Here is a 23,199-nt window from a genome sequence, read left to right as displayed (position 1 = left end):
GAGGAAGCAGGCTCCCCACTGAGCAGAGAGCCCAATGTGGGGCTTGATCCCAGGACCCTGGGACCATGACCTGAGCCGAAGGCAGAGGCTTAACCCGCTGAGCCACCCAGGCGCCCCACTCCCAGCTTTTATTATTTGAGAGAAAACTATCCAAATGAAGTCCTGATTTTTTTATAGTACTTCCTGCAGAGATAATAACGGAGTGATAAACTCACTGGAAAATGTGTGCACGCGTTACAGGCTCCCCTTCAAAAGCAAGCCCTTGCCAAAACTTAGACCAGTTCATAGACAACACCCTACACTAAATTTCTCTGTGGGGTGCACATATAAAACACAGGCAAGGAAAAAAACCACAGGCAATAAAGTCAACAGTTTTAATGTCTAACAGGTCTGCTAAACTAGAAAATGATGTGGACTGGCTGTGGGGGCAAGTGGGTAAGAGAAATCGTTTATTAAATATTTGTTTCCAGTGTCCGGGAGGGAATTTGTCAGAGCTGGAAAGTAAGGCCGGGTTATCTTGGGACAGTGGCTGGACGCGATGCTCCAGACTGTCTGCCAGGACCGCAGGAAATGAAGAGCGACCTGGTACATCACAGTTGTGGTCAGTATGTGGGGATTGGGGATGGAAGGGTCAGGTTAGGGCTGACGTCGTGGGCCTGTGACCCATGCACTCAGAAGGGCCCTGCTTTCGAAGTTGAATGCGTTGCTGTTGCTGCTGCTGTTTTCTCAGTGAGGTCAGATGAGGCAGGGGCATACGTACTCAGGGCTCAGTGCCTGGGCTCCTGTGTGCTGATCTCCCAGCCCCTACTCTGGTTTGTTTCGAAGCCTGGTCCCCTCCTGCTCCCGCTACTAGACCTTCCTCTCCCCGCCCAGACTCGGTGATTGCTGCTGCCCTTTGCCTTCAGGAGGGCCTGGGAGGGTGAATGCAGGGAGGTTTTGGTGTGCACAGCCCCCTGGTGATGTCCAGCAGGACCTGGCTGCAGCAGTCCTCACACAAGCTTGCACTGCCTCATGCATTCCTGGGGTTCTTCGGCAGGTGAAAACCCCTCTCCTGCCCCCATTCAGATACACAGGCTGTCTTGGTTCACAGACTACAATCCTGTGGAGTCTGTGGGTTGGGATGGCAGACCCATGGGAAGGGGAGATTGACTTTTCAGGCTTGGGGTGTGAGGTCAGAAGTACTGGGCCTCTATCCTGCTGCTGACACTGATGGGAGAGGGTTCCAAGCAGTCAGGCGGGACAAGGGAGAGTCTGCTTTCACCCACAGGTGCAACATTAAATAGCCAATACATACCGTGCCAAGTCGAAACAGACTGTGGAAGAAGGAAAATGTTTTATACTTGGCCCTTAATGTCACTTTACCCCCTGCTTTAAAAATAGGGGTTTCGTCTTTTGATGATTATTTGCATTGATGGGGCCTGCAAAGAATGTTGCTTGCGCTGGCTGACATGTGTTTTCTACAATGGTCTCCCAGATTCTCACTGAAATTAAAACTCTCAGAAAAAGCTTCCAGCAATGTCTCCTCCATGGAATGTGCCTTTGAAATGTTATTCTGGAAAAAGGATGCATTTTTCCTACAAGACAGTTCTGAGCAAGCTGTGAGGAGTGCAGGACTGTAGCGGAGCCTCTGGGAATACACATTATTGTGTTTAGGAAAAGCCCTCGTTCCCCCTCCAACCCCTTCCATCCACCCCTTCCTTGCCCACATCCTGTCTTCCAACCACAGCTACATTCTCCTTTCCCACCATGCTCAATGCACTACTCACTGGGGGGTGGGGGTGGGGAGGCTGTTTTCCTCACTGCCATCAATTTCAAACAAGTCTGAACAGTAACACCTATAGTAAACACCCCAATGGAAGCTGTCAGCTCTCTTCAGAACAAATCTTTGACAGAACATTCTAGAATCCCACCAGTGGAGGCTCTTCTTGTTCATTTTCGCATTAACTATACTGTAGTATCGTTCAGCCCTTACCATTCTCCCCCTGCTAGGGGGGTGGGGAGGTGGGCAGGACCTGGGAGCCTCCTCTCAAAGGCTGAGAGTAGCCAGACCTCTGAGCCCCCGGGGGCCATAGCAGAACGTCCTGTCAAAGTGGGGATTGGTCCAGTATTCAACTGATTTTGTAAAGGAAATAATTACTGAATAGTGTAGGATGTGCTTTAAAATTTGCTTTAAATTTTTCTGGTGAAAGAGGGATAATTCTTACATACAAACCACATGTTAATTATAAGCAAAAACTTCAAAGAAAATAGTTCTACAGATAAGCTTATCAAAGAGTAATTCAGCAATTACAGCTCGCTAGCTTAAAAAAAAAAAAAAAAGATGATTTGCTTTTGCTGTATCCCAAACCTCCAATTATTTTTTCCTTTCTTCTTGAAAAGCCTTAGTTCCTCCATCTTTACTCTCGCCCCTGGCAATAAAGGCGTGGAGGAACAGATTCATTATTTCAGAAAACATTGGTTGTGTAATTACTGTTTCTAGGTTTAAAAGTACAGAAATGAACAAAACATGAACTGAATCTGGGCCAGAATCGATGTCAGGCTCAGCCTACCACATCATCCACAGGGACTTAGAAACACTCTGAAAGTCAGAGGATTTTTATTAATTTATGATGATTCATAATTCTATAGACTTTCATTTTTATGTGCAGCTAAGGGCAAAGTGCTAGTAATCTAAGTGAATTGTTAAAAGTTAGTAAACTTTTCTTTTTTTTTTTTTAAGATTTATTTATTTATTTATTTGGCAGAGAGGGAGAGATCACAAGTAGGCAGAGAGGCAGGCAGAGAGAGAGGAGGAAGCAGGCTCCCCGCAGAGCAGAGAGCCTGATGCGGGGCTTGATCCCAGGACCCTGAGATCATGACCTGAGCCGAAGGCAGAGGCTTTAACCCACTGAGCCACCCAGGTGCCCCTAAACTTTTCTATTCATAAATAAATTAGTAAATTCCGTGCATTCCTGACATGACTTATAACTACTGTCTTCTGTTTGGACTTCTGGGTGTCATGAAGCTTTGCAAAACCACAAGTTTGCATGTACATAAGCAGACATCGCTCTTGCCTCAATTTTCTATAAAAATGTCCCATCAGTGTTTTTCTGAAAGGGACATGGAATTTTTGAAAGGATATCAGTGGTATTCCTGAGTTGGTCAAGTCTATCAACTGCTGCTGTTCTACTTTTTTAATATGCCATTACTCTAGGATCCCTTGATGATGGTATTGTGTAGTGAGTTCTTTTGTTGATACTACCCCAAGGAGGAGGAGGGATGCATCAGCCATACGTGAGCTTCTCCTTTTCCAGTAACGTGGCTTCAGAATAGATGTGGACTGCAGTTCAAATATGAATCCTTTATACCTCATTGCCGAAATGGATTTGGTGGAGTGGTATCCATGGATGGTTATTATTATTATTATTTTATCACTGGAAGATGAGAATGGTGGAACAGGTAAGCAGTAAGGTTGGTTACCCCACTGAAATCTTGAAGGAACAATGAGTGGCCTTTCAAGAAGTGAGTAGACAAGTAGCTTTTACTGTCTTCATACATTCCAACTCCCCACCATGTTGCGCCTCTCTCTTTCTCAGTGAGGCTCCCCTTCATGGACCAGAGGGTGAGGGACAGTGTCTGCAGGTTTAGGCAAAGGCAGTGAGGTAGGATTGCAGAGCAGAGGGCCCTGGCTGGAGCTCTGTTTGCTTATCCCTTCCATGGCCACACTCTGGAGAGTCTTTTATTTATTTTTTTTTTTCTTCAGAACTGACTGCTGGGTAAGTGGAACTCTCTGCCTGGGCTTCAGACACAGGGAGGATTTTCAAGGGGATTTTTCAAACAGACATGACTCAGTGTTAGCGTTGATGATATAAGGCACAGGAGCTGCCTGCCAAATGCTGAAAGCGAAAGGGAGTACTTAATTTGGAGTGTGCCCATTCGGGACAGATTACAGCCAAGTGTGGCATGTGGACACTTGCAGATGCAAAGGAGGATTGATAATATTTATGCATGGTTACTTCCCTGGCCATAGTTTTCTTCTGTTTTAGGTTTTGTCAGTGATTTTATTCTTAATTTATTAGTAGTCTTATGAGGTACCACATTGACATCTCTTAAAAATAGTTACCTTACTGGGGTGCCTGGGTGGCTCAGGGGGTTAAAGCCTCTGCCTTTGGCTCAGGTCATGATCCCAGGGTCCTGGGATCGAGCCCTACATTGGGCTCTCTACTCAGTGGGGAACCTGCTTCCTCCTCTCTCTCTGCCTGCCTCTCTGCCTGCTTGTGTGTATTCTCTCTCTGACAAATAAATAAAATCTTTAAAAAAAATAGTTACCTTACTTTATCAAACTTTATCAACTTTAGCTGTAAATCATACCACTCTTTCATATAAAAGTAAAAAACAATAAAGCTCTTGATTAATGCATCCCTTAGGGCTTTTATTTTGTATTTACTGAAACAACTTCCTTGGTCTCATTGATACATAATGATACATAATATGATAATATTATCTATTTTTTGTAAAGAGATATGATTTTTTTAATTAAGTCTTTGCCTTAGCTTTAAATTTACAGAAAAGTTGCTCATACAGTATAGACAATTCCTACATACTTCACATTTAAATTCTATTCTTGACATGTTAATATTGTGCATTTGTCACAACTAATGAACCAATATTGATATGTTATTAACTGAGGTCTGTACTTTGATTTCCTTAGTTTTTACTTAAGATCCTTTCTCTCATCCTGATTTCATGCGGGATCCTGTGTTACATTTTGTCATGTCTCCTTTGACTCTGGTGGACAGTGTCTGTTTTCTCGACTTTCTTTATTTTTGGTAAAAGGTTCTGGTTAGATATTTTGTAGAATGTCCTTCAGTTTAGTTTTATCTGAAGTTTTTCTCATGGCTAGAGTAGGGCTGGGATCTTAAGCAAGGAAAATATTACTTTAAAAAATTTTAAAGTAAAATAAACAACAAAAAAGTCCAGTAACTATTAAATATTCTTGACCTTGAAAGTCTGAACCTTCTATTTCACCTTTTGATTCTGATGAAATTTCAATAGCCTTGTTTTCCCACACCACACCACTCACTAGGCCAGCAAGAATGCTAGTGACGCAGCAAATATGCAATCCTTCTCTACTGAGTTTTCTTCCAAATCACTGACCTTCTTCAGCCAGTTCTGAAACTGTCAATTTCTTGACCTCCCTAGGAAAGGTCTCAGTAATGACAACAAAATCACAACTGCCCCTGAACAATGTAAGATACCACCAATCATAGGATGCATTTGAGAAATGTTCAAAGCTAGGGGACAGTATGTCTTAGAGCCATCGAAATAGGGTGCTCTGAATTTTTAATATGCCATTTCTTATAAATCAGCTTTATTTATAATATTGTTAAGTTATCACTTGGGACTCAGATAATACTATGTTGCTTTTATGTCTCCAAATCAAATTAAAACTCCTAAACTCTCACCTGCTGGATTAGAAGGAAATCAGATTTCTTCCCTTTGGATTCTATTCTTTCCTCCCTCCTTCCCTCCATAACAGTCTTGCAAACCCTGAAGAGCTGGTGGTGTTCATTTGGAAGCCCATCCAACTTCTGCACATCATGAAAGAGCCCGGGGCTCCATTCTCCCCTGCCTGCCCCAAGATCCCGGTTTTCTGTTCTGCCACCTTCTGATCAGGTGCCTAGTGGCCAAAATCCCAGCGAGGGCCAGCACAGCTGTTCAGAGGGAGCCCCTTGTATGAATAGGGCTCTAGCTCAGTGCCCACTGTTTTCCTTGCTGGGTTTCTGTGGCCCACTTTCTACATCTCAGAAGCCTTTCTACAGCCCCAGTTACCTCCAGAGAGCAAGAGATTTCAGCCTCTTCCACTGGGACCCAGAGACAGCGTCTCTTCCCCTCTCTGGAGGTGAACCAAAGATCAAGCATCACTGTTCTTTTCAGATCTCCAAATCACAGGAGGGATAATTCTACCTATTCAATGGATTTTTATTTTTTTTACATCAAAAATCTAGTTACTGACAAAGGTGTTCATGGACAGTCTTTAAAAGACTCAGAGTCAACTCAAAATTCAATTTCATCTTGAATCCCTTCCCTGAACCCTTGAAGGATATCTGAGATGATGTTCACCTTCCCTGACCCAGACCTTTAAAGCACCATCATGTTAACCGTTCACTACCAGAGGAAAGCCTGCACATTGCCCTGTATGAATTTAGTAGAGGATATGTGCTTTGCTTTATGTCATTGAAATGGAATGAGACATGAGCAGGGGCACTGTATTACCGTGAATCCACTCACAGTAACTTGCAAACGGCGACTTTTGTGATCCTGAGGACAAGTGAAAATAAGCTTGAATAATAAATAAGCCGTACTCAGTAAAGCAAGGAGGTACTTCAAAGAGGGAAATGGACATAGAAACTTAAATCTGGGTCTTTGTGAGCAAGTTTGTTTCAACTTGCAATTCTGGTAAGCTGGTCTCGTGTGTAAATATTCCAATAACGCTTCAAACCCACCATCTCATTTTAGTCCCCCAAAGAACACATGATATAGTTGGTTATATTACTTGTGTTTGTTTCCCTAATAATCTGTGGGTTCAGGTACTCAATAGAAAAGCTGAAGCAGGTTATAAAATAGAATCCTAGGGTAACATTTTTAAAAATAAAGCAATAAAAGGGAAATAAAAATGAGAGTTGAATGTTCTGATAAAGCCAGGAAGAGCTTCTCAACAGGAACATATGTGTAGGGTGCTCTTCATTACAGAAAGTTGGGTCAGATGTCTTAAGATCTATTTTATCATGTTAAGGAAAGTGTCCATTGACTCCTTACTTATCACATAAGAATTAGTGTTGAATGTTGTGAAATGACACTTAGTACCTGTTGAAATAGGCTTATTTTTTTTTCTTTGTATGATACATTTCTGGAATAAACCTACACTTGGCCATAATATATTATTGTATAATGTGCTGCCAGATTCTGCATACCAGTAAATTTTCTAGGATTTTTTGGATTGATGTGAGTGTTGTGAAGGAAAAATTTATTCAGTGGCATTTGTTAAAGATGGCTGGGAAGACTTTGTTTAAGGGCAGGGACTATTGCAGTAGGCATAGGGACCACAACAATGGGATCTTGCAGTGTGGGAGAGAAACTGAGCTTAACTCTGAATACAACAAGGAAAAGTGGGAATTTATAGCCAAGAAGCGGATGGGAATACGTGGATGGGAAATGACTAAGAAGAAATATGAGGGTAAGGGGTGGGGGAATCTGGCTAAACTAACCTGGCAAGAGTCTTGCTGAAGGCAGGCCAGCATGATCAGGGGATGGTGGAGGTTAAGGATCCTCACTTGAGATCAGGTATGTGATCAGGTGTGGAAGATAAGGGTTTCTGGCTAAACCATTTTACTAAAACGCTTGATAAAGTTGGACGACAGAGAGATGAACACAAAAGAAGCCTGAAAGAGCTCATAAGAGCTACTTAGTCCGGTCAGGACAGAGGATCTTTGTATGGTGTTTAATTTTATTTTTGTGAAATTTTTGCATTTTGGACCCTGTGATAATTGCTTTAAAAAAAAAAAAGGCTTTGAACATTTTCCTTCCTTTTTATAAGTCCCCAGGGCCTCTAAAGACACAAATTTCTGCTTTCAAGGAATCCCCATCTTTATTGTCATGATAATAGCTACCATTAAATAAGCTCTTTCTATGTGTTAGGCACTGTTACAAGTTAATCATCACTAAGACCCTTGTGCAGCTAGGTACTGTGATTTTTTTTTCCCCATTTTGCAGGTGAGGAAACAGATGTGCATACATTAAGCACTCACCTTATATAAGCAACTAGCAAGCAAGATGTAATTCCAGGCTCTAGAGTATATGCTTTTGTGTTGAGAAATTTAGTTTGATATGAAACCAAATTGTTAAAAAGATGGCAGGGGTAAATTATTATTTTTGTTCAAGACCCTTACATGATTTCCTGTAGGATCATCCTGGCTTATTAAATTTTATTTTGTGGAAATTTGCACTGCAGAAATGAAGCTCGCTATGACTTCATTCTAGAGCAGTGTGGCTTGCAAGGTGGAGGTCGTCTAATAAAAATGTGAGAATTGGGATTTATCAAACAGAGCGATTATGGAAGAATTATTTGCATTACCAAAAACTCTAGCACTTTATAAAGGATTTCAATAGTAGATTTCCTTGAACAGTGAGCTATCCCAATTTTTCACCTCAGGGCATTTGAAATATTAAGAGAATTAGATGTAATTAGTCTGCAACACGGTATAGGCTTAACTCTATTCTACACAAATTTGCTGAAATGGACATTTTAATTATATACATTTTCTAAATGAAGAACTAGTGTGTTTTGGCACATGTGAATAGAATGGCTGTATGTATTTCCAGGCTACTACAGATCTGCAAAGAGTTTCAGAGTACAGAACTGAAATAGAAATTTTGGTTTTTAGTTGTTTTATTTTTCCATGTTTGTGTTCCAAATTGAGTGCAAAGACTGCTGAAATACATGAATGTTGGGAGTTTATAATGAGTAGTGAGAGGCCTCCTATCTGCCCCCGGTTCCTGACATCTGTTCTAATTTGTATCTGGCTGTCACAGCCTAGGCTTTATGCAAAATGACTGATCATAACAAAAATTACTTTTAAATTGCTCTTATAACCATATGTCTTGGATCATGGCACTATCTCTGGCTTCCATGCGTGTTATTTTTCTAGTATTTCAGGCCTTTTTTTTAAGCTGCTGAGGCAGAATTGAATTAATGTGCATCAAGGAAGGAAGTGAAAAGCTAAGAGACCCTGCCACAGTGAAGGTAATTTAAGAAAAACAGAGATTTAGTTTTGGTTTCTAGAAGTAAATTCAAGACAGCATATAATTTGCACAGCCAAGTTAAAAATAAATGCAAGGGGGGGCGCCTGGGTGGCACAGTGGGTTAAAGCCTCTGCCTTTGGCTCAGGTCATGATATCAGGGTCCTGGGATCGAGCCCCGCATCAGGCTCTCTGCTCAGCAGGGAGCCTGCTTCCCCCTCTCTCTCTGCCTGCCTCTCTGCCTACTTGTGATCTCTCTCCCTCTGTCAAATAAATAAATAAAATCTTGAAAAAAAAATAAAATAAATGCAAGGGCCTTGTTTCAAAAAGCAGGAGAAAATTATCATTAAAGATCCTAAAATGTTTCCTTTCTTCCACAGGTTCTCAGCTTGTGATGGTGTTATTTTATTTGCTATCCAATGGCATTAAGTAAATTAAAATTTTAAATTATTAACCTAAATTTTGCCATTTATCTTTACATCATGCAAGGCTAGTTTTAAATGCCAATATGTGCCTTCAACTCCTAAGCAGAATCACAGATCACACAATTTATAATTTGTCATTGATACATGCACATGTATCTCCTTCTTGCCCGAAGAGTGGAAATGCAAAACACTAACTCTCTGTCCTTTACTTACGAGTGAGGAAGAAGGGAAAGGCACGGGAACTGGGGGTTGGTCCAGCTTCCCTTTTCCTTCGAGATAGTCCTTTTGGGCAAAAGTGGTTGGCAAATACGGATAACTAACAGGAGCGAGAGGGGATGCTATAAGATTGCTTGGTCATTTGGGTTACGATGCCATTGCCTTCTGCGTGGACGTGACTTTTGGTTTGCTTGAACAGCGAGTGTGTCCTCACAGGTCCCCTCTATGCCCTCTTCCTCAGCCAGAGATGCAGGATGCTTGCTTTGTTTGACCTTGGAGACTTGCTGAACCCCCATGTGTCCTGGGTCCCTGGGAATGCTATGCTGAGAGGCCATCTCAACCACTGTATGGGTGGGAAAGAAACTGCAGCCTATCTATTGCTCTGGCTCCTCTGCTCCCACAGAGGCTTTATTGGCCCTTCACTGCCCTTACCAAACTCAGATGCAAAGATAAAACTATTAAGAATTTCAGCACGCTGACAGCAGGGCATTAAACCAAGCATGGGACGCTTCTGAGCATGGGGCCCTGTGTGACAGGGCGTGTTGCCTGCCCATGAAGCTGACCCTGCCTCGGTGACCTCCTCCACAAATGTGGTCATAGTAGTGTGTATCAAGTAGGATTGCCATGAGGAGTAATTGAGTCACAAATGTAAAGTGTTTCATAAGTGCCCTCCATGAAGAAAGTACTGACTACGTGGTACATTCTTAATACTTATACTGCTGTAGATCCCAAATACAATCAGGGAATGTATTATATTCCTACTAGGGACCTTTGATTTAGGTTCAATCTTCCTTGTCTAAGCTCCACTAAGCAAGCTATGCCTTCAAACACGAGACTCTGAAACATAATGAACATTCCTTTAACCATGTTGTGCTCATGAGGCAATCATCAGAAAGGAGACAAAGCTCTGAGGTAGGTTCGAGAGGTTACCTGGTTTCCTTTATGCAGTATAGTTACTGTAGCAGGTTATAGCAAATAAGGCTGTGTGGGGTGTCCAGTAGAAGACAAAGTCTCAAGTCATTGAAAGGGCCTGAATTGCCAGGTTGTCTCCAGCGGAGGATGAGGTCAGCTCCGTAAAGCTTTGGGCAGAGAAGGCCTCTGTTCCAGACTCATAGAGGGGAAACATTTAAACCCAGAATGAAAACAAAACAAAGATGTAAGTTCTGTCTGAGTGAGCAGGGGTGAACTCTTGTTGACTACAGCATCCAAATGAAATTGGATGCAGAATGAACTTCAGGATCCAAAGTTACTGAAGAATTATTGTAGATAATAGTCACCAACCAGTTCAGTAGAAGTGCTTATGAAATGCTATTCAGTATGCCCAATTGTATTTGGCTTATTTATGTATATTTAAATCAACCATCTTGGAAATACCAATTCAAAAAAGAAGATGATTTGATAAATTATTAGCTCCTGATTTAGTGCATACTGATGGTTTAAACATCATTTTATTTAAAACCTAAATTTTTTTAAAAAAGATTTTACTAATTTATTTTTACACAGAGAGAGAGCACACAAGTGGAAGGGATAGGACAAGGGAGAGAGAATTTCAAGCTGGCTCCATGTTGAGGGCAGAGCTGCAGGGCTCAATCCCATGACCCTGAGATCATGACTTGAGCCAAAACCAGGAGCTGGACGCTTAATCAACAGCACCACTGAGGCGTCCCTAAAGCCTAAATATTTTTTTAAAGGTTTCATTTATTTATTTGAGAGAGCGTGAGCAAGAGAGAGAGCACAAGAGGAGTGGAGAGGCAGAGGGAGAGAGAGAGGAACAGACCCCCCACTGAGCAGAGAGCCCGAAGTGGGACTCGATCCCAGGACCCTGAGATCATGACCTGAGTCAAAGGCAGATGCTTAACCAAATGAGCCACCCAGGAGCTCCAAAGCCTAAATATTTTTTTTCCCATGTAAATACACATTTATTTATTTTTTTAATTAGCATATAATGTATTATTTGTTCAGGGACATAGATCTGTGAATCATCAGTCTAAATATTTTTAAAAGAGATTCTCTTTTATTTTCCATTGGCATATTGTAGATGAAGAATATACCAACCTGAAATTGTGACTTGTTAAACATTGCTCACAAAAGTGATTGGCTGAATATGATAACAGGCTGAGAGATTATGCAAATAGGATAAAAATAAAGAGAACATTATGAATATTCATATTACTATGGAAGTGAGCAGTTTCAGATCATATAGCACCTGAGGTCCTCTTGCATCTCATGGGTCTTAGGCAAGTATGATTTTCCTTTCCTGATTCTGAAGCATCAGGATGACTTCTGTGAAGAGTTGGTTGACAAAATGGGTATGATCAGATTTTTAAAAAATCTCTTTGCAGAGGGAAGTCTTGATGAAAACGTGGCAAAAAAATCTGTGTCTAGCAAGATTCAAGACCTCTCCCCGACTCCCATCCATTTGGTTTTGAAAATCTGGATTTAATTTTCTCAAAAACTTAATGGACTGAATTGTCTCAGGGAGTATTAACTTCACACATTCCTGGGTCCTCTCATCCACTGGTGTGATGGTTACAATGACTAAGGCCTGGGGAACATTGAGTCAGGACATGGGTTTGCTGTCGTGAACATTGCTCCTTCTCAGAGAATTTTACTGATAAATAATGTTATCGTTTCCAGATGCGGAGCCTAAATATCTGATCGTTGTGCGGCCTGCTCCCCCTCCGAGTCAGAAGAAGTCATGCTCAGGTATATTTTGTTCATTTTTCAGATTTTATTAACTTTAAACCATGCTTTGTCATTTCTACCCATGGAAACCAAGTTCCTTGGGGATGAGTTAGGAATGTAGATTAGAATATGTAACACAGCAGGCCCCATGTCAGCAGATAACCCAGCTTGCAAATACCATGATCTGGTTGTAGAGACTGCTTGGGATCTTATCCCAGCACCACTACATACAAACTTGAGCAATTTAGACAAATTACTGAACTTCTCAGTGCCCCCTTTCTCCTGCACACCAGGGTTGTCGTGAGGGATAAATGAGTTCATTCATGTGTGGCCTTGCAGGACAGGGCCTGCCCCATAGTATGTGCTCACTTAGAGTTAACTCCTTTTAGCCTGAATCTACTTCGCAATGTGTCAACTTGGGCCTGGTCTGGTGTTTTCCAGATTTTAAGGGCAAAATCTGATGTCTAACCTTCGTTGAAGGAGACTGTTCCCATTTTAAAAGCATCACTCCTTTCTATGCATGGTAAATGGGTTGGAACATGGGTTCTACTTTACTCCTCCTCTTTCCTCCTTTGGACCCTCTTCTATTTAGTCCAACATGAGAGCAAGGGCTACTTTTCTAGAACAGCAACACAATGCCAGGACTCCCAGGGAGAGGGAGACTGGAAATAGGAAAGTAAATAACCTATGAATAAATGAGTAGAAACATTTTCTACGTGACTAAAGAAAGATTAAAATCTTACATTGTCCCAATTTCACTGTTAAAATTTCTTCTCAGATCAAATAAATAGGCCATTGCGGTCAGAACCTAAAAAAAGATGGGACTCTGCCTTTACCGTCCAATCTCACATCTCCCCGACTGTAGATTATTGATAAAAATGTTTCACTTTTCTTTGGCATTTACTAATGTGAACCGGTGTTAGTATTTCCTAATCATGTTTATCTTTTGTAGTACACTAGATGTCAAGCAAAAGGGATCTCTTTTGTTTGTTCTGTGTTTCTAGAGCGATGAAATGGGTTGGGGGAGCGCACAGATCTTCAAATACGTGGAGCAAACAGGCCCTTCGCAGCTGTGAATTGTGTCTTCTGGAGGCATCAGCCAAGCCTGTTACCAGAAATTTGTTGCCATGGTCCCCTCCCCTCCTTCTGTTGGTTTTCACTTCTTTTTAGGGAATCAGTAAGCATTTTGAAAAATACAAATTCCTTTTCCTGGCCTCCCAAATTCTCCCAAAGCGGGAGGGAAATTTCAGTGACTCCTTATAACTTATAATGAAATTTTATTTCAAGACTTTATTTCAAAATATTTAATAAAGTCAGGAAGTATTAGTATGGGTCCATGGGATTCTGGCTTCATGTTCATCAAACTATTTCTCAAGACAAACATACAGAAATGTGTAAGAGACATCAAAAGAGGGATTACACCTTAGTCACGCTTTGTAACTTCATTTGGGAACTTCTAGGACACTGGCCTTGAAATTATTTTTCCCTTTGTGATGACCGGCTCAGGAAATTGTTTCATCTTGATCAGGATATAATGCCCCACCTTTCCTCTCAGGCAACGGATGTAATTTTTTTGTAATCTGCATTTGAGAATGATACAATGACTAATGCATTAACTTCAATTTATATCTGCATCTGCCACATAAATTTTAATCACTTTTACGTTAAGATCCAAATTTAGTGAAATAATTGTTTTATGATCATGTAAGCCTTAGGTTCCCTTGGAGAAAGGAAAATGTGTATTTTGTCTCTAAATGGCATAATCTTCATATAGTGTGAGTATGTCAATGATGTAGTAAAAAAAAAGAAAGAAAGATAAGAAAGGAAAAAAATAGATTACAGTTCAGAAGAGAGAAATTTAAGTCTTGACCTTGCTCTTGGTGTGACCTTGAAACTTCTCTGGGCCTTATTTTTCATTTGTAAAATGAGATAGTTTTATTACATTAGTGAAAACTAATTCAGGAGTGGAAAAAGGAATATCAGAATCCCTTCAGGCCTTTGTCAAACTACATAAATCCCTTAGCCTCACCAGGTTCTAATCTACCCTTTTGGGGAGTCAGACTTGTGTTCTTGGAATCATGATCATACAAGGTAGCATTGCAGGTGGAGCTGGAAAATTTTATGGAAAAAGATAAAATCACGTTTGCAAACAAATGAACAACTATCCTTGACAGTTATTTTAGATAGCTTTTTAAAAATTCATCTGTGTTATGGTGGGTGCTGTGAATTGTGTAAGACTAATGAATCACAGACCTGTATCCCTGAAATATATAATACATTATATGTTAATAAAAAAAGTTCAGCTGTGTTACCATGAAACAGTTGGCCACCACTAGGCTTATATGTTCTGGGATGAGAAGGTTTTTCCACCAGAATAACAACTCAAAGAACTTAAATCTACCAGAAGCAGCAAGGATGGCACAATTTTAAAGGACATTTGGTTCAGGTAACTTCCACTAAGCTCCTACCCATTAGTTCCTACCACATTAGATCAAAATAACACAAGTTCTTATAGCAAATATAACAGGCATGGTCTCATGAAATGAAAGACAGAATCCAGTGGAAATAAAAAGAAGGTTTTATGTTCTGCATGGTTTTATTTGATATCTTATTGCACTTTTATGTTATGTACAGACTTTTTTTTATAAGCCAATGTTGGTTTCCATGGCAAAGGATCTTCATTGCTCTTTTTCACTGATCCCATTCCTGAAGTTCCAAATATTTTTGAAAATGCAAATACTGCTCTCCCCAATATACTGGAAAAGAATCTAAAGTGGTTTGTCATCATCACTTGGTATGGCCCAAATCTGATTTGTCCCATCAAGACAAATGTTCTTCCTATGTCATCCCTACTCTTTCAACAGTATTAGGAATGTATGATAAAGAATGCATATGCATTTTCCATTTAGACACTCACTGCAAGAAAAGGGGGTGGCTTATTATAATAGTATGATAAGAGATTTTACACTTCTAGACTGGTTTTATAAAAGAATATAACCTACAAGCCAGATGTTAAGCTTTCTTTTCTCATCTTTGATGTCTTTTCACACTATTCATAGTCTTGGGAAAAGGGGGAGAACAAACATGCTTTTATTGTATCTATAAAAGAAATGAAGTGAGCAACGCATTTGCATTATTTATTTCATTGGTAATAGCCACAATTTTCATAGCTATCCCTGACCCATAAGAAAATAAAACCTAGGGGCACCTGGGTGGCTCAGTGGGTTAAGCCTCTGCCTTCGGCTCAGGTCATGATCCCAGAGTCCTGGGATTGAGCCCCCCATCAGTCTCTCTGCTCAGCAGGGAGCCTGCTTCCCCCTCTCTTTCTGCCTGCCTCTCTACTTGTGATCTCTCTCTCTGTCAAATAAATAAATAAAATCTTAAAAAAAAAAAAAGAAAACCTAGGTATGATTGCCTATGATTTATATGTATGTACTACCCATATATATGCATACATATATATGCATAAACATACGCACATAAATTTCAAAATGACATTTTGTTTGGTTTCTACTTAAATTTATGGGCAAAACATTGATTATATTTGTGCACTCCATCAGAAGAAAAGGAACTTGATGCTTTCATGCTCATTTTCATCTTCCTAAATCATTATTGTGCATTTTACCCCAATCATAAAAATCTACTGTGTTACCAGAGTTAACCCGCATGTTACCTCCCTAGGTAAATCACGCTCTCGCAAACCTCTCCAGCTGGTGGTTGGCACTCTGACACCAAGCTCCGTATTCCTGTCCTGGGGTTTCCTCATTAACCCACACCACGACTGGACGTTGCCAAGTCACTGTCCCAATGACAGGTAATTCATCCTAACAAAGGATTTATTTTACCTGAAAATTCGCTCTTACTTTTAGTAGGATCTGTACATGCTTTGGAAGAATGTCTATGTATCAGAGGTATCAGCACATATTGATCACTGATTAGCTCTATAGCTTGTTCTGGGTATGAGAGGAAGGAAGATACTAAGTGATGGTCCCTATCCTTGAGAGAGTCATCACCAACGTGAACGGAAAACACATGCAAGCATTTTTTCTTCCCAAAGAGGAAAGTACAGGAGAGAATGAGCCCAATAGCAACTGGGAAGTACCTGTGAGAAGAGTAATAAGATCTCAGGGGAGGAGGCCCGAGGTTGTTAGGAAGGTGGTTAAAAGTAGGAAATGCTGACCTTTGGTTGGAAAGGAATGGAACTTTGATGTGACAGTTGAAGAAGTGGTAGAAGCAGTAGTCCTCAAAGGGTGGCCCCAAACCAAGCAGCATCAAAATCAGTTGGTTTCATTTCTCAAAGCCTCCCCAGATCTAGTGCAGGAGAAACTCTGAAGGTGAGGCCCAAGAATCTGTGGCTTCATAAGCCCTCTGGAAGGTCCTGATGCCCAGAAGTTTGAGAATCACTGGTTTAGAAACCTGGAAAGATACACACAGGATGAGATGCAGACAGAGGAAAAGTACAGGTTTGCAGGACAAAAAAGGAAAATCTAAGTATATTTTTAAATGATGGTCATTCATCCACCCAGGGCATATATTCGGCATGGTCTATGTGCTGGGCAATGTACAACATGCTGAAGCTGGGAAATAAAGTGGTTGCTTATCATAAATATTTACTATGTTATCTTTATTTTTTTTAAGGTTTATTTATTTATTTGACAGACAGAGATCACAAGTAGGCAGAGAAGCAGGCAGAGAGAGAGGGGGAAGCAGGCTCTCCGCTGAGCAGAGAGCCCGATGAGGGGCTCGATCCCAGGTCCCTGAGATCATGACTTGAGCCGAAGGCAGAGGCTTAAACCACTGAGCTACCCAGGCACCCCTATGTTATCTTTAGAATTCAAAACTGCATCTGACAAGCATTCCAAATTCTCAAGCTTCAACCAAGACATTTAATTAATTTTTTTTTCAATTTTAAAAAGACTCAAGGTTATTTTTAAATTGTTAAAGTTTTATTTCCTTTCTAAATAAAAAATATATTGTTGAGGTATAATTGAAATCCAGTACAATGCCCAGCTTGACCAGTTACAAAAAAAAAAAAAAGATGCATAATTATGTAAACTGTGCTCTAACAGGAAATAGAACACTGTCATCCCTCCAGACAGAGCCTTCTTCAAGAAGCAACCATTGATTTGAGTTCCATCCCTGTAGATTAGGCTGCCTAATCTATAATTACATGTAAATAGAATCATACAGTGTGTTAGTTTTTATGTGTCCGTGTGTTTGCATTGAGTTTCTATTTATGACATTGCAGATATTAATAGTTCATTCCTTTTTTTAATTCTTGAGTAGTATTCCATTATGTGAATATTCCAGCATTTCTTATCTACTCTCTTGTCAGTGGACACCTAATTGTGTCTTTTGGGGGGGTTATTATGAATTTAGACTTTATAAACCTTTTTGTATAAGATATTGTGGATATAGCTTTTAATGTCTCTTAGATAAATACCTAGGAGTGGAATTGCTGGGTCACAGGGCAAATGTATATTTAATTTTGTCTTTTTGCCTGACTTCCATTTACACTTCCATAGGCATTATGAGAGTTCAGACTATTCCAATCCTCACCAGCATTCCATGCTGTGAGCATTTTGCATTTTCACTGTTCTAGCATAGCAGCGTCTTGTGAGAGTTTTAATACACACTTCTCTTGTACTGACAATACCGAGCACTTTCTCATACATTTTTTGGCTTGATCTCTCTTGTGTGGTATTTTATTTTTATCTAAATTGAATTAGAAAGAAGGACCTTCTTTAAAAATGTAAGTTCTCAAGAGTACCTTTCATATGACTTTGATTAGGAAATCTAGACTAAGAACAGTAATGGATTTTCCTTCACATGTTCATAGTTCTGAAGGAAGAAATTATTGGAAAAAGCCATGTAGAAGATATTGCCAAAACCAATTTTTTTTGGAAAAGTAAGCTTGAGATGTTTCAAAGCATCTGAAATGTTCCTTTATCACCCACCACTAAGTCCATAACTTATTTTGTTTGGAAAATGGACTCTTAAAAGAACATGTTGTTTTGTGATAATTCCAGCTTTACTGGATTGGTCCAGAATGCCAGGGCTGAGAAAACATTTATGGATTGTTTTCTTATTCCTTTTCATTTTCTTTAGTCTCTAATTTGAAAAGACCAAAGGGGAGTGGGAAGGAAGAAAGGAAATTTGGTGCTCTTGCAGCAAAATGCAGCTGATTTTAATACTAACTTGCTTGATAAATTCATGAAGCTTGGTGATGTACAAATTCATAGAGAAAGCTTTGGACAGGATTTCTTCCCATCCTCAAACTTTCCTTCAATTTCACTTGGTCCTACCCCTTCATGAAAGCATTTATCTGACACTTATTCTAATTGAGAAATGTTGTCATAGTTTGATAGCATAAGGAGATAATAGGGAGAAGGAGAGGAGCAGATGATCTGGTAAAGCTAGGATATTAACAAGGCAGTTGATTAGAAGACCCAAGCTACTCAAACCATGCATGCACCTCTCCCTCACTCCCTTGTTCACATACCCTGGCTTTGCTGTTCTCATCAAATTGATGGAGCCATGCCCATCAAATCACACTAGTCAAAATCATAATTTTACTTAGAATAAAGTTTTCTTAAAAGATTCAGTAATAGTATATCGAGATGCTTATAGATTTTCAAACCTGAATGAGTGGGAGAAGCAAGGTACCCTTGACAAAAATAGTAGACTCTTAGGACATAAGTAAAAAGGAAGAATTCAGTGGTGATGCCTGAAAAAAAGCACTTGTGTACTTGTGGATTTCATTTACACATGGTTCCCTTCTTCCTAGTTAATACTGTTAATAAAGAACTGACATTTAAAGTCTTGCTGGAATGTCAGGAAAAAAATAGTAGTCCGTATTTAAAAGCTCTGGAACTACTGTTCACGTTATAAACACCCAAATAAATCCACCAGGAGTCTAAATCAATGTAATTAGAAGCAGATTTGGAGAAGTCTACCCCTACATGATGGTAGGTTGTTTTTTTGGTTTGTTTTGGTTTGTTTTAGAATTTCAACTAAACCAGTAGGTTAGAATAAGGAATAGTAGCTATAGGGAATGATCACTTGAAAACTGGAAAATTAATACGCTGAAGTTTTTTCTTCGGGATTACCTTTTAAAAAAATCATTGGAATCTGAACACCCTTGGCTTGCTACAGAAACAGCAACTCATATCATTGTAATCCGTTGGATTCTATATTGGCAACCAGTGTAAAATCTCTGATTCTAAAAACAAAACAAAACAAACAACAAAAAAACAATCACTCCCCATTGATTCATAAAACCCCATTCATACTATGCAATGCAAATAATTTATTGGAAATATTTTTCTTTATACTTCAATTTTGGGCTTTCTGTATCCAAGTCCTATGTAAACTGCTGTGCTTCATTTTGTTTTAAGTTTGGGAGTATTAATGGAGTATCACTTATCCTTCATGACACCTGGCTCTATTCCTGTTTGTACAGGGTCCATATTGGTATCCATGTTCTTAAATCCTTTTCTGGATTCGCATTGGAAAGTAGATGTGCTTAATTACAGTTTTTATTCTTAATAGACTACAAATGGAAGAATGTACACATTTGTCCTCAATATATCTAAGGTCCAAAGAAAGCTTTCCAAATTGGCCCAAATAAAAACATGTTTTTAACCAGTATTTATTTCCTCATTAATAGCTTATTTTTTCCTTTCCATGTTTCCAGCTTGTTAAAGTGTTCAAGATTGCTTTAGTTCTCACAGTTTGCCAACTTATTAAAGCTTTCTGATTTGTTTAAAAATCATTTTCACATTTTTTAACACTTTCATATTGTACTTATTTACTGTTAATGTAGAACAAGGCCCCACTTTTCGGCCAGTCCAGAGCAGGCTCTTGCCTTTCTCTTTGTTCCCCCGCCCCCTAGTTTATAAGAAGCAAATATTTTTATGTCTGTGCATTTTCATTTGATTGATCCCAATGCCTGGTTATCCATTTCTTAGTACTTTCCAAACTACATTAACTCTTCCATTCATTCTAACTTGAAACATGATTTATTTTTTATTTGTCCTCTCCTATAGCTAATGATCCCCTAGGTTTTCTGGGTTCTCTCTTTGGGAAGCACTCACATCAATGTCTTCTATTTCTCCATGTCCATGCCAATGATTCTAATTCAGACACTTGTCACCTTACCCTGGTTCCTGGGAATCACATCCAGGCTACTTTTCTTGGCTCCTTTCCTACACCGGTCCATCTTGGCTTCTGCAGTGCCAAGGAAATTAAGATTATCCACCATCAGCTCATTCTTTCTTCACCCCAGATTCCTCTGCCTTCTCTTCTTTCCAAGGAACCCATTTCTGACTTTAGACAGTGCTCATCATCCCATCCCATCCATGCTTTGTAAATCTGCACTCTCAGGATGGCGCCCTCACTGCCACTGGGGTCCTGCCTCCTGCTTGCAAACATGTTCAAGATTTCCCTACCCCAAAACAATATCTGTTGATCTTATTCTCTCTTCCAAGCAATTTTTCAGTCTCTTAATTCCAGAACTTCTCAGACTGGTCTGCTCTCTTGTTCCCAGTTTCCATACCCCACACCCATAGTCTTTATTCTGTTTCAGTGGCTTCCCTTCCCTTACTAACACTCCACTGAAATATTTCTTTGTAGCCACAAATGATCAATTAATTGCTAAATCCAGAAGAGTTTTCTCAGTTCTTACCCTTTTTAACCTCTCTGTGGAATTGGTAGCAATCTTCCTTTTTTGACATATATATATTTAAGTAGGCTCCGTGCCCAGTGTGGAGCCCAGTGTTGGACTTGAACTCATGACCCTGAGATTAAGACTTGAGCTGAAATCAAGAGTCAGACACTTAACCTACTGAACCAGCCAGGCACTCCTTTTTGACGTTTTTATTTAGATTACCCTCTTAGACTTTTCCTCCTCTCTTGTGCTAATTTTTTATCCTACCTCCGCAAATGGAATAGATTTTTATCCTTGGATCTCTCGTCTTTGTTTCCCCCTTATCTCATCTGTGCTGTCTTTAACTATCACTTCCAAGTAGAATAGTGCTTCTCAATCTTTGTGCACACAAATCATGTAAAAGACACTTGCAAGGCAGATTCTGAGGAAGAGCCTGAGATTCTGCACTTATACAAGGTCACAGGAAGTGCTAATGTTGCTTTTGTCCTGAGAGCGGTGGGAGTGACAAGGGTGTAAATGACTTCCAGTGCTGACATCTGACCTTGACTTATTTCCAAAGTTTCTAAGACCGTATTTTTAGTTGATGGAATTCTCTCCATTAGAGGGGCCAAATAATGGTGGTTAGTACCTCAAACTCCAACTAGATTCACATCTTCTATAATACCAAAAGAACTCCTTTTCATTACTTTAATTTCCTTCAAGTTTAGAAATTCAGTTTTCATTTGTATTTACAATTTTTTTTTTAGATTTTATTTATTTATCAGATAGAGATCACAAGTAGACAGAGAGGCAGGCAGAGAGAGAGGGTAAAGCAGGCTCCCTGCTGAGCAGAGAGCCCGATGCGGGGCTTGATCCCAGGACCCTGGGACCATGACCTGAGCCGAAGGCAGAGGCTTTAACCCACTGAGCCACCCAGGCGCCCCCTGTATTTACAATTTTCTTAACATCCATATCCCATAAGGAATCTAGTCTCATCAGTTCTTTTGTAAAGATATAACTTTGATCTATTTTTCTTTTGTTTCTTCCATGATTCATTCCTTTGTTCTCTCATATCTGGTCTACAGCATTGAGATTCCTCCCTCTAATTTTCCTCTAATTCTTCCACTGCTGGTAAGTCTAGCCTCCTTTGTCACTGCTCAACTTTATACACCAGCTGAAGAATATCCACCAGCTCCCCACTGCCTAGTAAAAGAAATCATAGAATCTCTCAAACTGTCTATCTCCAAGAATATAGGAGTCATGCTCCTACCATTAGTTTTAAATCTGGACTGCTTGGCTTTCAGTCCAGATTTTGTGTTGAAAGAAGGCAGGGATAAAAAGGGAATATTTGTTTTATTTTTGTTAGAGTGAAAAATATTTAAAGAGTTATTCAGCACAGAGAGTGAGTGAATGGAATAAGGAAATGGTATAAAATTACCAAGATGCTTATGTGTTGGCAGAGGGAGAATTCTGGAATCAGAGGGAGTAGGGTGGCAGGGAGGGAGTGATGGGGAGAGACACTTTGAGAAGAATAGTGTGAGGGCAAAATTTATATCAATAATCACAGTCTCTGCAAGGCAAGAAGCAAAAATATTGACAAAGGGTGTGTCAGTAAGAGTCCATTGATATGAAGAGAGCAAAAAAAAATGTGCAAATAGATGTTTTAGGAAATATAATGGTAGTTAATTACAGAGAAACAAAAACATTGCTGAAAAAAGCATAGAAAGCCCAAATGACAGCCAAGCACATGTATCAAACCAGGCTAGTTTGTGAAAGGACTAAAATTATCTTGATATTACTCAATTTTTGCTCTTGGTAAGTCACTCCCAGTTATTTCATAAATTTTGTTTATGGGGTTTCTATCCTGTGTTCTGTCTCTGTGTTTTATTGGAATAAGATGCCTAATATGCAGCTACAGTCATCTTTTAGGAACAGAAAGGATCTCAAAGATTGTCTAGTCCACCCGCATTCTCTTTTGAGGGAGAAAAGTGATGAATAAGTGGGCAAAGACTCCCATGAAAGCAGGCTACCGGTTTGCAGCTGATAAATGTCCAAACCAGCCACTACTTGCTTTCTCCACATGTCGAGGAGCTATGGATTTTATTTAGCTACAATAACCATTATTGTCAATATTCATATTATCAGGGATATAAGCAGAGATAATGGTACTTGAACGGAACACTACCTCCAACAGTTCCTTACCACTTAGGATGTGAGATGTTCTTGTTCTTAAAGTCCAAGTTGCTAGAGGCAGGCTTTCCAGAGGTCTGATCTGATCACCTTCACTGACTGCTACCTGTATCTTTACTAGATTGTTGCACTTGTGTCCAAATTTAATCATCAACAGAAAAGGGTGGGATCAGCGTTTAATCCTCAGTGTCTTTAGACAATGATGGGAAGTCTGTGACTCTATGTTACGGTAAATACACAATGAAATAATAAAACTTA

At 39.8% G+C, this 23,199-nt stretch overlaps 1 protein-coding gene across 1 annotated transcript in view; it reads left to right on the top strand.

The window, feature by feature from the left end:
* ABI3BP (ABI family member 3 binding protein) overlaps positions 1-23,199 on the top strand; it is a 256,353-nt gene that overhangs the window by 77,731 nt on the left and 155,423 nt on the right. Inside the window, exons 3-4 of the mRNA XM_080808158.1 lie at positions 12,057-12,125; positions 15,786-15,918. Of these exons, the coding sequence (XP_080664284.1) occupies positions 12,057-12,125; positions 15,786-15,918 (202 nt within the window). The remainder of the gene's footprint in view (positions 1-12,056; positions 12,126-15,785; positions 15,919-23,199) is intronic.

Source organism: Martes martes (assembly GCF_963455335.1).
Source record: "Martes martes genome assembly, chromosome: 1".
Lineage (NCBI taxonomy): Eukaryota > Metazoa > Chordata > Mammalia > Carnivora > Mustelidae > Martes > Martes martes.
This window is presented reverse-complemented; position numbering and strand designations above follow the sequence as displayed.